At 34.8% G+C, this 12,141-nt stretch overlaps 2 protein-coding genes across 25 annotated transcripts; one reads left to right on the top strand and one right to left on the bottom strand.

The window, feature by feature from the left end:
- The first annotated feature begins 2,356 nt into the window (after window positions 1-2,356).
- On the top strand, window positions 2,357-3,692 carry LOC105949881 (F-box/LRR-repeat protein At3g03360). Its single transcript, XM_012973185.2, has 2 exons — window positions 2,357-2,460; window positions 2,676-3,692. Exon 2 carries the CDS (start codon window positions 2,709-2,711, stop codon window positions 3,690-3,692), a length of 984 nt encoding a protein of 327 aa, XP_012828639.2. The 5' UTR covers window positions 2,357-2,460; window positions 2,676-2,708.
- Window positions 3,693-6,332: 2,640 nt separating this feature from the next.
- BLH1 (BEL1-like homeodomain 1) lies at window positions 6,333-11,627 on the bottom strand. 24 transcript variants are annotated; one of them, XM_088823719.1, is made up of 8 exons: window positions 11,494-11,626; window positions 11,233-11,331; window positions 10,458-10,533; window positions 9,816-9,947; window positions 8,711-9,619; window positions 8,100-8,485; window positions 7,943-8,003; window positions 6,333-7,538 (listed from the first exon to the last, which is right to left on the bottom strand). In XM_088823719.1, the coding sequence occupies exons 5-8, from the start codon at window positions 9,590-9,592 to the stop codon at window positions 6,720-6,722; spliced, it is 2,148 nt and encodes a 715-aa protein (XP_088679845.1). In that variant the 5' UTR covers window positions 9,593-9,619; window positions 9,816-9,947; window positions 10,458-10,533; window positions 11,233-11,331; window positions 11,494-11,626; the 3' UTR covers window positions 6,333-6,719. The 24 variants fall into 24 exon arrangements, with proteins under 24 accessions (XP_088679845.1, XP_088679836.1, XP_088679849.1 ...); XM_088823710.1 differs by having other exon boundaries at window positions 9,816-9,953; XM_088823723.1 differs by having other exon boundaries at window positions 10,453-10,533.
- Between the last annotated feature and the right edge of the window lie 514 nt (window positions 11,628-12,141).

Raw genomic sequence — 12,141 nt, forward strand, 5'->3', positions numbered from 1 at the left:
ATTTTTAATATTTATAATACCAAAATAATAGCATGCCATGTACTAAAGGCAATGAATAGATTAGATTAAAAAGAACCATATTGAATTTTAGAAATTACAAATTTATTTATACTACTAACATCGTTAGATGTTAGTAGTCAAATGCATGAGTTGACTGTTAAGTTGAAATGACTGCTTTTAAAATACAAGAGGATGAATAATATTCTACTCGATTATTTTTTAATTTATACTAATTAAAAAATAAATGAACTTATTCCAAAATATATAAAAATTGAATATTTTCACGGACGGACGTATTACCTTTTAATTTAACGAAATAATATAACGGTGGATAGGTAAATTTTGAAAGGTCCCCGCAATATTCGTTTTGGAGATATTCATAAATAAATACGAAAATAAATAAATATTTTCATATTGTATTTGAAATAGTACACAATTTAACCATAATATCTTATTATTGTAATGATAAATATGAAAAACAGAATAAATTTACATAAGAGTATGAAGAAAAACAAAAATAATTAAGAGACCAAAACCAATATTTATAAAAAGATGGGGGGGGGGCAAAATTCATATTTATAAAATATTAACAGAATTACCTAATTCTTTTGTTAACCCCTGCCCTTGAGAGAATCCGCTCTGGATTATCTTACTAATTAATTGAATATTAACCAACAAATAATTAATTCAAGTCGATTTAATTCAAATTAATTTGATTCGTTTACTTTCGAAATTACATAATAAATCCAAATAAGTAGACAATGCCTTATGATGACAAAAAAAATACACAGATGAAGGTTGTGAATTTATAATTGGCAGAAAATAAATGCCAAATGCGTACTCACCAATGGACTTAAAAGTTCAAGAACACTGAATCCTGCCTTTTTTACTTTTCTTTTTTCAATTAACAATTGTTTTTGGAAAAAAAATGTAAAAAAAAAGTCATGGAACTCGGAATGGAATTTCCGAATTCCACCAATTCCAATTCGACAATATCTGAATTTGGATAGTATTTTTTTATCCCGATTTCCGATTTTTTTCGAATTTATTTGGAATGAAATCAGAATTGTATATAAAATTACCAGAAAATTCCGACTTTCGATCTGATTTTAGTTTCGAATATTTTGATCGTTTTTCGAAATATATAACATAATTTTATGATATTGTAATTCCATAATATAACTTATGTTATGTTTTATATAAAAATTATAAATAAAAAGGGTCAAATAAATTAAAAGCTTAGAAAATATTAATTGGTATCAGAAACTATCTGTTGTATTTTTTTATCAGAGAATATATGTATCAATTTGTTGTTCCTACATGTCGTTTTATTTATTGCATTTTGTCGAACTCTCTTTTGGATTTTCTTGCATTTTCATGTAAAATTTTTATATAAAATTCCCATTATACTCGAATTGGAACAAGAGATTATAGACTAATGTAATTTTTAAAATTTTCGAAATTCCGCCGATTTCGAGACATTTCGAAATCCCACCGACTCCAAGGCATTTCGAACTCGGAATGATTTCTTGTATTCCGAGTTTTTTAAAACGAAAAATGGAACCTATTTTTGATTTCCGAAAAAAAGTTAATATTTTTTTGAAAAAGTTATTTTGATCCATTTCGTCCGACTACCACCTACGATCATAGAGTATGAAAAAATTAAAACTATGTGGTTTTTGATGGAATAATTAGAAGTAGGTCAAAAGAAAATGGGATAGAAACGGTGGAATGTTGACCAAATTGCCACCACGTTTTGTTGTGGCTGTAAAAAGGTCAACCATAAAATCACATGACAAATTGCAATTTATGTGGATTCCTAATCGCCTCACTATCAAATATCAATCACCTTTTATTAGTGCCAAACTTTTCTTCGGTGATGGTTATGGCGTTTTTTACTTTAAGATTATTGCTTTATAATTTATTTATTTTTCTTTTTCGCCAAAACAATAAATAAAATACACATGAATGGCCTAATTTAATTTAATATATGGTATATAATATACAAATTCATGCATGTATTACATAGTATAAAACAATAAATAATGAGTGAACATAGTAATTAAAATTATTATACAAAATTCCAAACACTTCAAAAATTAATTCTAAAAATAAGATATAACAGATTATCAACCCTTAAAACATCTAATTAAATGTAAGAATTTATCAATTGTATAAAATAAAGTTTAGTCAAGTGGGCCCTTAATTCGAGTAATCGGCCTTAACTCGAGTTGATCTGTCTCGTAATATTTTTGGGCTTTAATATAATAACTCAAACTCGATCCGACTCAACAATTAACTGAGTTGGGCTAAATAAAAATTAGGTCGAACGTGTTGTGAGGTAAGAGAATCTTTTTCGTTTTAGTTTCTCCGTTTTCTGTATAGCAATCGGTTCTTGTACGAAGATTCTAGAAGCGATTCAAAATTGATACCAATTTTCAACCCTATAAGAAGAAGAAGGTGAAATTATTTTTGACGACATACTTTGTTATATATATGCTGAAGATCTGGTTTTTTTTGGCTAATGCAATACGATGCCGGATCAATCATATGGAATAAGAACCCTAATTTTTAGGAATATTAAAACCCTAATTTTATTAATTTACTTTGATATGATTAGTCATTATATATTTCTGATAATGTGTTTTTCTGTTTTTTTTTTCCTCTCACTTCAGTTTGCAACATGATATAAAGTTTTGTTGGGAATCATGACAATTTCGTTTAACGACGACGATCGGATAAGTCGGTTGCCCGACGACATTCTTGTAGATATACTGTCTTTATTACGGCCCGATAAAGCAGCTCGCACAAGTGTCCTTTCGTCCCGTTGGATAAACTTGTGGAAACACACCCCATCTCTCCATTTCAACGGATCGCTCAAATTCGAGCAACGAAAGTGCGTGAAAATGGTGAACTCCGTGATCCAATCGCACAAATCTCCCACCTTAAAAAAATTCAGGATCACTTTCCCTCTAGACAGACCAGACAGCACTAACTTATTAACCCGTTGGCTCGAATTCGCGTTTTCCCGACAAGTTGAGATCTTGGAGTTCGACTTTCATATTTATCATGATTGCTTACCGCAGCGCCATTTCCCTGAAGTGTATAATATTGCCCCAAGAAGCAGTACGCTTTCCGAATTTAAGTCCCTGAAATCATTGTCTTTTAAAGGTGTCAACGTGAGTGGTCGAGCTATCGAGTTCTTATTACGTAACTGCCCTCGACTCGAACAACTGATTGTCAGTCACTCCCAGGATAAAACATCGAAAATCGAGGTTTGCGGTTCTTCCCTCGTGTTAAAACACTTGAAGATAGCCTATTGCTCGGCTTTGGAATCACTTAAAATTTCCGCGCCCAGCCTTACTTCGCTTGGGCTTACGAGCCTAGAGGGAGTTTTGCTCGAGAATGTTCCAATGCTAGTTGATGTATCTGTCAACTGTGACTATTACAGCCCTATTTCTATAAAAAAATTATTTTCCGTAACGTCTCGCTGCATTTCTCAACTGGAGACTCTTAAATTGGGGATGCTGTGGTTTCCCACCAGAAAAGGAAACGACGAACTTGGCACTTTTCCCCAAATGCCTAAATTGAAGAAGTTGTTCATCGAATATGGTCCGTTTGATGAAGCAACGGTTACTACACTCGCTTACTTTACAAGCGCATCTCCTTGCAGGAATTTGTTTTGGAGGTAGGTCAAATTTTTCTCTCTACGTTTCTTCATTTTTTGGTTTGTCTATATCAACTCATATGTGTAATTTTTCACCTTAGACATATATCTTGATTTAAAAAAAAATAGATATTATTAGATAAAAATACCCTTATTTACTAATTAGTGTATACATAGCATCCGAATTCTAAGTGACAGGATAATATTGGAGAATTTTTTTTCTTCTCAAAAGTGACATATATTGTCGAACGAGTTGTGCCTCTCTGTTAATATGTGTCATTTTTCACCTTGGCGCGAGTCTTAAAAATTAAATCTCAATAAATATATCTTGATTTTAGAAAAACAGATATTGTTATACCAAAATACTCTTATTTACTAATTAATATAGCATTAGAATTTTTAAGTGACGGATAATATTGAAAATTTTTTTCTCTCAAAAGTGACATATATCATGGAACGGACTAGCTATACCTCTCTTTGTTATATTATCCATTAATTGCGGGGGTCTTATTATTATTATTTTTTTCTCCGGGTGTGCAGAATAAATACAAAAACGCTAAGCCGGAGAATATACGAATGGATGACGTGGCGGCTAGTGGAAGGTTTCGGCACGAGCACATTAAAGTGTTCAAATTTCGTGGGTATCATGGTCGACCAATTGACGATGCAATCGTGGCTTGCATTTTGGAGAATTTCGTTGTGCTCGAGAAAATAATAATTGATCCGTCCGGTGTAAGTTCCTTGGATATATTTAGTCGCTTAGAAACGGAGAAAACTGCGAGAGAATCGGCAAAGCAACTTCTTCAGCCGCAGTTGCCTCACCGTGTTGAATTGGTTATTCTCTAACATATTAGAAACATTGAAACATTGAAACACAAAATTAAACTGTCCAGAATGAAACCCTAACCACTTATTTCTCTTTATTCAGTTTTCCATATTTTTTGGCCGATAAATATAATTAGAATTGAATAAGATCTTTATATGGGCTTTCAGAACTTGGGCCTTACAACTAATCCTTAGTTGTAGGTGGGCTACTTGCATAGTTAATATTAGCTGTCTTATTCTATATGTTTTTTTTTCTTTCTTTTTTATAATTGAATCTTAGTTTGACAAATTATACTCATATGTGCACTATTATTTATTGATTGTTCTCAGTGTTTTAGCAATTATCTTATGCTATATCTTGCACATTTCTTTCTTTGTTTGCAAGCAACCATGCGTCTTCTTGTCAACGGTCGCTGGGTCGAACTGTAATTTATATCTTTCATATGATTTGCAAGCTATTACACGAGAGCGTAAGTTTACCCGGTGCACCCATATGATTGACTGCATATTTTTTCATTCAAAAGAAATGAGGACTTTAGTTATATATGCATCCTTTTCATTAAACAATATTTCTATCTGAGAAGTCATTTACCTAAATCTTTTTTTTTTTATTTAATTTTTTTTCTTATATAGGAAGTCATTTACCTAAATCAGATGCCAATTGTTTAGTATATGCAGAAAAAAAAACCCAGAAATTATATAGCTAATAGTAATAATAATAATGATGATGTAATAATTGTAATTGAAAGGAAACTGTCACTATCAGCAGCATCATCCCCTCAGCTTATGAAGAGCAGAGGGAAATCCAGGATAAGGTCTGAAAATTAAACCAGGGTGGTCCCTTCTAATTAATTCATTAAATTAAATTAAATAAATTTAAAAATAAATTGAAAACTTATTAGTAAATATAAAATGTGTCCTTACCATACAAACAAATGTTTAAATAAAGATATATGTAACAATCAGTCATCATTCCTCCAAGTGTTGTTGTATTTCATTAATGTAGAATCAACTACCACTTTTAGTTTATTGATTTATTTTTTGTCGATTAATCATAAATTTGTTAAGATTTTTTAGCTAGCTATGATATTTTGTCTTATATTTGTGGACTATGTTTAATTGTCAATTATTCTTTTCTTTATCTTGTACTCAAGACAAGACCTTGGAAAAAAAGACCACTTTGCCATGATCCTTATCCTTAAAGTTCTTTATAATAATCACTTAATTATCCTAGTCCCTTCAATGTTTTTTTAAATGTATAAAACCTTTTAATTTATATGGTATAACTATAACCACATCTAGGATCAATCTAGAAACTATTGACAAGGAAAATCTAACTCGGAACGTTTGACGCCGCGCTCTTATATTCCACTGATCGATTTACAATGAGTTGATCAATCTAGAAACTAATAACAAAGGAAGTCAAAATTGAATAGTTAGACGCTGTGCTCTTATACTCCACTGATTTACAATGAGTTGATCAATCTAGAAACTAATTGACAAGGGAAATCTAACTCGATTCGTTATACTGATTTACAATGAGGCTATCAATCTAGAAACTATTGACATGGAAAATCTAACTTGAATCGTTAGATGTCGCGCTCTTATACTCCACCAACTATTTCAATAAATAGCAATAAAAATTTGAAATACTTGCTCAACCTAGAAAGTATTGACAATGAAAATTGAACTCGAATTGTCAGACACCACAACGCTCTCACACTCCACCAATTATTGAAATAATTAGCAGCAAAAATTTTTAATTACTTCAATGCCATTATAAACAAACAATAATCAAGTGTTTAGACAACATCATCAAATTAAAATTTGCACAAAAAAATTTAAAACCACTCTTTATTCTTCTATACCACCCCCAAAATAAACTAGTTTTATCCTCCACATTACATTACATTACATTACATTATCACAATCATGTATTTTACCTGCAGAATCAAAAATTAATATACAATATAATCCCCAACCATATATATGCCCCCCTAACAACCTAAGCTGCACGTAAGAACCCAATATTGGTTCTCCTTAAATATCATGTATGCATACATATATAAATAATATATTATATATAAATATATATATACCTATACTATACTATATATATCTTTTCTTTCCTTATCTACACTATCATGCATTAATCCCCTTTCTTCCTATTACTAAAGAAAAAATGGAGAAAAAAAAATAGTGAAGAAGAAGAAGATTAGAAACCCCCTCAAGCTACAAAGTCCGGCAACAACTGCGCGGCAAACCTTTTCCGGTTTTGAATGTTGATGTTTTCGTACACATTGGTCGGGTGGGTGTTCGGTTGTTGTGCGTTCATTCCAACGTAATCGTTTGTTTCGCCGATCTCAACTCCTCTCCCTAATTGCATGCCTTGATTCGTCGGCATGAATGCCTGGTGGTGGTGGTGGTGGTGTGGCACTGACGACATGGTGAGTTGGTTGTCGCAGTGCGGGAGCCCTAGTGTGAGAGAAACCCCGTTTCCCAAGTAGGGGTGTTGTTGGAAATGGTCCGGTTCAAACCGCCCGAGTTCATTTATTGCGTAGGATCCGAACCCGCCTATGAAATTCGTGGGCCCACCCATTAAAGTGAACCCTCCATCTCTCGACATGCTCTCGTTTTCCGCGTCGTCGCTTGATTTGGACATTAGCATGTCGGAGATTCGGAGTTTCTTGGGGCTTTCTCGGGCGATGGTGGCGGTCTCGATTTCTGAAGACGATCCGATTAGGTTAAAACCGGAAATGTTCATGTTGTTGTTGTTGTCTTGTCTCGAGATAACAAAACTCTTGTTCTGATGTTGTTGTTGTTGCTGCTGCTGTGGGCTTTTGTCTTGTAGTGGCGCGGTGGATTTTGGGGTGGAATATTCTTCGTTGTGGTGTTCGGTTTTGTTGTTGATGTTGTTGTTGATGATCTTGTCATCTTCGGATGATCCGTTGTTGTTCTTCTCGTTCTCCTTCATCTCTTCGGTGTACATCTCCTCCACCATCGGCTTCCAGAGGCGAACGCGGGCGTTGATGAACCAGTTAGACACCTGAAATTCAGAATTTTGGAAATTGTTATGAAAATAACTTATTCCCAAAGTGGAAAAAATCTCATAAATCGGAATCGGCAGAATTCAAAACTTATATTTTTTTCAATCACCTATAACTAAAAAAACATAATAATAATGATTTTGACAAGTGTAAGGGTTGTAGAAAATTGGAATTTTTTTTGAAAATTCAAATCAGATCAGAAATCTGAATTTAATATGCATCCCAATTACGTCCCAAACCAAATCGGAAAAATCAGAAATGATATAACTTTCAGAATTCAGAATGAAAAATATTGTTCCAAATTCTGAGAAATATTCCGATCAAAATTAGCGTAATTCGGAGTCCACGTTCCAATTTTGAACCTTAACTGGAACTAGACAACAATAATATCATAGGTAAGTACCTGGCTCCTGGTAAGCCCTGTCTGCTTAGCAAGCATGATCTTGTCCGAATCCTTCGGATAACTGAAAAACGTAACAAAAAACAACCATTCAATCAAAAATATCGGAAGAAAAAATAAATGACAAATGAGATTGACAATTGTTGAAAAGGAAGTATACGGGTGGAGAAAGTGCTCGAAAAGCCAAGCTCGGAGAACGGAAACCGAGCGTTCGGGCAACCCGCGTTGGGGTCTCCATGCATTGTGCTGGATCATTCCCAGTTGCTGCAATGCCCTTTGCTGCCTGATTTGATTGTCGACGTATTTCAGCCGAGACGAAGAACCTTCGATTCTGCCCGATTCCAAGACGACGTCGTCCTCACCGAGGCTCTTACTGGCTGATCTGATCTGCCCCAAGATTGCGTCTTTCAAGCAGCGGAACTGCTTCGAGATTGTCTGTAGTGCGAGTGCAGTGTATGTTTTTGCGGACCCGATTCCTGCGGCTTGTTCGAACCATGTTATTACTATCTGCATCTGCTGGTGGTATTGTCTGTACCTCTGTTCCACCTTCATTATATTAAATGAATATAATTAATTAATTGATGGTTTGTTTTATGAAGAATTGATGGTTACTTTTTTTACTGGGAATAAGCAGCTTTTTTAAGTTGGTTTTTGAAAGCTTACAAGTTACAGAACCAGAAATAAAATAAAATAAATGGTGGGTTTTGATTTTAATTTTAATTTAGTGTGTCAGCAGTATAATTGAATACATCATCGGAATTTTGTCGTTACCTCATCGAGCATGTTGACGAGCTTTGCTTTTTTCATCTGGATTTCCTGTCTCTCTGCTGTTGTGAGCTCGGCCCCTGCACGTTTGGTGGCGGAGCCGCCGTCTCCTCCGCTGTGGCCTTCGCCGCTTGTGGCGGCGGCGGCGGAGGAGTGATCTCCGGTGTTCTTGGTCTGGCCGGATTTGTGTGATTGATCTGTAGCGGTCTTTGGCCCCTTTCCGACGTTGACGACTTCGTCGAGGAGCTCCTGGGCTGCTTTCAGGTACTTGGAGCTGAGAAGCACGCTTTGGACTCCGTTCACGCCGTTGGAGACCCCGGAGGCGGACGACGGCGATCCGCCGGAGACCCTGATTTCGTCTCCTCCGCCGCCGCGGGGAGGGGAGACGGCGGTCACCATCGTCGGCTGAACGGAAACCTCCCTCTCGTGCCGGAAAGATCCGTAGCCGGGAGGTTGCTGGGAGGAGAGGCTCAAGGAGAGACCCTGCTGTGCGCGCGTCACGTCACGCGCCGCCCCGATGTCGATCGGGAGGTTGTAGAGGTTGTAGTGGACGCGCGGGAGGAATCCGTGCAGGGCCGAGACGTCCTGCTGCTGGGGATCCTGGCCGGAGGCGGACGCGGTTCCCTGAAGCGGGATGCCGACGAAATGCTGCGTTTGAGAGGACGGCGGCGCGTGGGGAAGGTGGTGGCTGCTGTTGTTGTTGTTGCCAGAGATATTATTTGAGTTGAGGAAAACGAAGTTGCTGTTGGGTGGGTGTTGGTTGTTGTTGTTGTCGGAGTACCCACCGACGTAGCCAGGGTTCATCAGAATCAGCGTCTGCAACCCATCCCCGCCGCCGCCGCCGCCGCCTCCCTGGTTTTCCGAATTCCCATGAAAGTATGTCGCCATCGATCGATCTTCTGACTAATAAAAAAACTGAGGAAAGGGACTACGTTAGTTTTTACTTCACGTCCAATCCAACTCAGTTTTCACACACACACACACACACACTGAGAGCGAGAGAGTATAGTGGGAGTTACATATATATATATATATATATATATATATATATATACAAATATATATATATATGTGTGGACTGTAAAAGAAGAGACGTGGTGTATCTGTATACCTGATGGTGAAATATATGAAGCAAAGCCACAGTTTGGTTGTGGGGTATATATATATATATAGATATGGCAGTGATATATGAAACTGTGTGTAATAGCCTAATTCTTCTTCTTTCTGTATATTGGGTTCACTCCTGAAACTTTTCAAACCATAATTAATTAATTAATTAATTTAATAAATAAAATAAATATCTGTATATATAATATAATAAATAAAAATAAAAAATAAAGAAAAGAAGCCCTTGCAACAAAAAAGTCCAACATATACAGTATAATCAGACTGTACATGTACGTACTACCCCCTTCATTTCATTCTCCTTAAAAGAAATACAGAAAAAAAAAAGAATATATATATTTTATTAAAAAAAATAAAAAAAGTAATCTTTACAAAATAAATAATATAATTTTTCAGGTGAAAAAAATATAAGAAGTGGGCACAGTGTACAAAAAAATTACCCAAAAAGAGAAAAAAAGAGAAGGAGAAACGAAACAGAAAGAAAGATAGGTTGATTTGTTAATGAGGAAAGAAGAGATCCGATGGTGAAGAAAGCGATTGTGTTTGGTTAATACCAATTCGTGGGGGTGGGGGGGGGGGGGGGGGGGGGGGGGTGGGGATGGGGTGGGTGGTGTGGTGGTTACCTTACCTCGTGCTATGGAAAAAATTCAGTTTAATTTGCACGTGTTGGTTTCATGTATCATCATCATCTTGTTGTTGTTGTTCTTCTGCAAAGTTAATGAAACGAGGATTATTGATTTCTGTTATAACTGTATGTGTGTGTGTGTGTTGAAAAAGATGCATCGGAATTACCAATTACCTGGGCTATTTTGAGTAATCTATGAAGCTATGTAATTTGTATAGCAGCTATATAGATATAGATATAGATAGATACAGACTATATATATTTGTGTGTAATAATTTCTTCACTGTCATCAAGACAAAACATAAAAAGAAAAAGCCATGGCTCTAGCTCTGCTGCTTTCTCTCTCTACAAATTCTGATATTTAAGGGAGAGAAAGAGAGTGAGAGAGAGAGAGAGAGGGTTTGTGTGCTTGAGAAAGGCTTGGAAAAAGATGCTCATCTTTATTCACTCATTTTATCCACACACACACACACACACACACACAATTTTTTTTTTATCACTCTTTTATTTATTTTTATTATTTTATTTAATTTGTTCCACAGAAAAATATTAGAAGAAAGAGAAAACGTACAGAAAAGGAGAGAATAAACAGAAACGGGTTCATCAAGAAAAGTATGTACTGAGGAATTATATTATTGATTTTTTTTTCTTCATGTGTGTGTGTGTGTGTACGTGTTCTTGATGATGATATATATACTGATGTACTATACTTTATTTCTTCTATATATATATATATATATAATATTTTAATTAATTAAATAATTTTATATAAATTCACCTTTATAATCCGAGGCTTTTGGATTGATCAAACAAGGGAAGTTCACTGATTTGACCCTCCTTTCCAAATCATTTGATGCAGCACCCCACGATTATATTTCTGCAACATATATATATATTTATATATATCTATATCTACAAAGAAATCAAACTTTTCAGAAGCAAGAAAAAGATGTCTTGTGTGTGTGTTCGTTATATATACATATATATATGTGTGTGTGAAAATGCCATTATCAAAGTGTGTCAGAAGATGTATACATACAGACAGCTGAAAAACGAGGAAACGTCTCCTTCCCACTAAAGATTAGGGTATACTATAATATATATAACTATATATATATATGGTGAAAATAACTAAATAAATAAATAAAAAATAAATTTAAGGAAGAAAGTTAGAACAAGCTGATTGTTGTTGATGAAAATGATGATGATCTATAACACTATTATTGAGAGCTACCTTTTTTATTTATTTCTCAATTTAAAAAAAATTAATAAAAAAAATAAATTGTTCTCTTTTTTCTAATGGGGTTTTGGATTGGTGGAAAGGGGTCCCCCCCACCCCCACCCCCACCACACCCCCTCTTCTTCATTATTGATTTCTCTTTTGTAATCTTTTCTTATTTTTTCTTTTTTATTTATTTATTTTTAGGATTTATTTGTTGTGTAAAATCTTTTGGTATGATATATTGAATAATATTGTGTGGTGGAAGGAAGAGTTTGAAGATAAAGCAATTTAAATGGCAATGGACGCGGGACCAACTACCATAACACCTACTTATTAATGCACAAAAAAAGTTTTTCTATTGTTATCTACAATCTCTTTTTTTATGCATACATTAAATAATCTCTATACATATAGTAAATAAATATATTTTAGGTGTATATTAGCAACAAAAAATTTCAAGCTGTC

This window comes from Erythranthe guttata, chromosome 10 (assembly GCF_056151865.1).
Source record: "Erythranthe guttata isolate IM_541 chromosome 10, IM_541, whole genome shotgun sequence".
NCBI lineage: Eukaryota > Viridiplantae > Streptophyta > Magnoliopsida > Lamiales > Phrymaceae > Erythranthe > Erythranthe guttata.

What these genes read in the sequence shown, in the direction of transcription:
- BLH1 (XM_088823728.1), bottom strand. Translation starts at nt 9,592, where the DNA reads ATGGCGACATACTTTCATGGGAATTCGGAAAACCAGGGAGGCGGCGGC. An exon ending in TCGTCAACATGCTCGATGAG is followed by an intron (nt 8,486 to 8,710) that starts GTAACGACAAAA and finishes AATATAATGAAG; the next exon opens with GTGGAACAGAGGTACAGACA. An exon ending in CAGGGCTTACCAGGAGCCAG is followed by an intron (nt 7,539 to 7,942) that starts GTACTTACCTAT and finishes TCTGAATTTCAG; the next exon opens with GTGTCTAACTGGTTCATCAA.
- LOC105949881 (XM_012973185.2), top strand. Translation starts at nt 2,709, where the DNA reads ATGACAATTTCGTTTAACGACGACGATCGGATAAGTCGGTTGCCCGAC.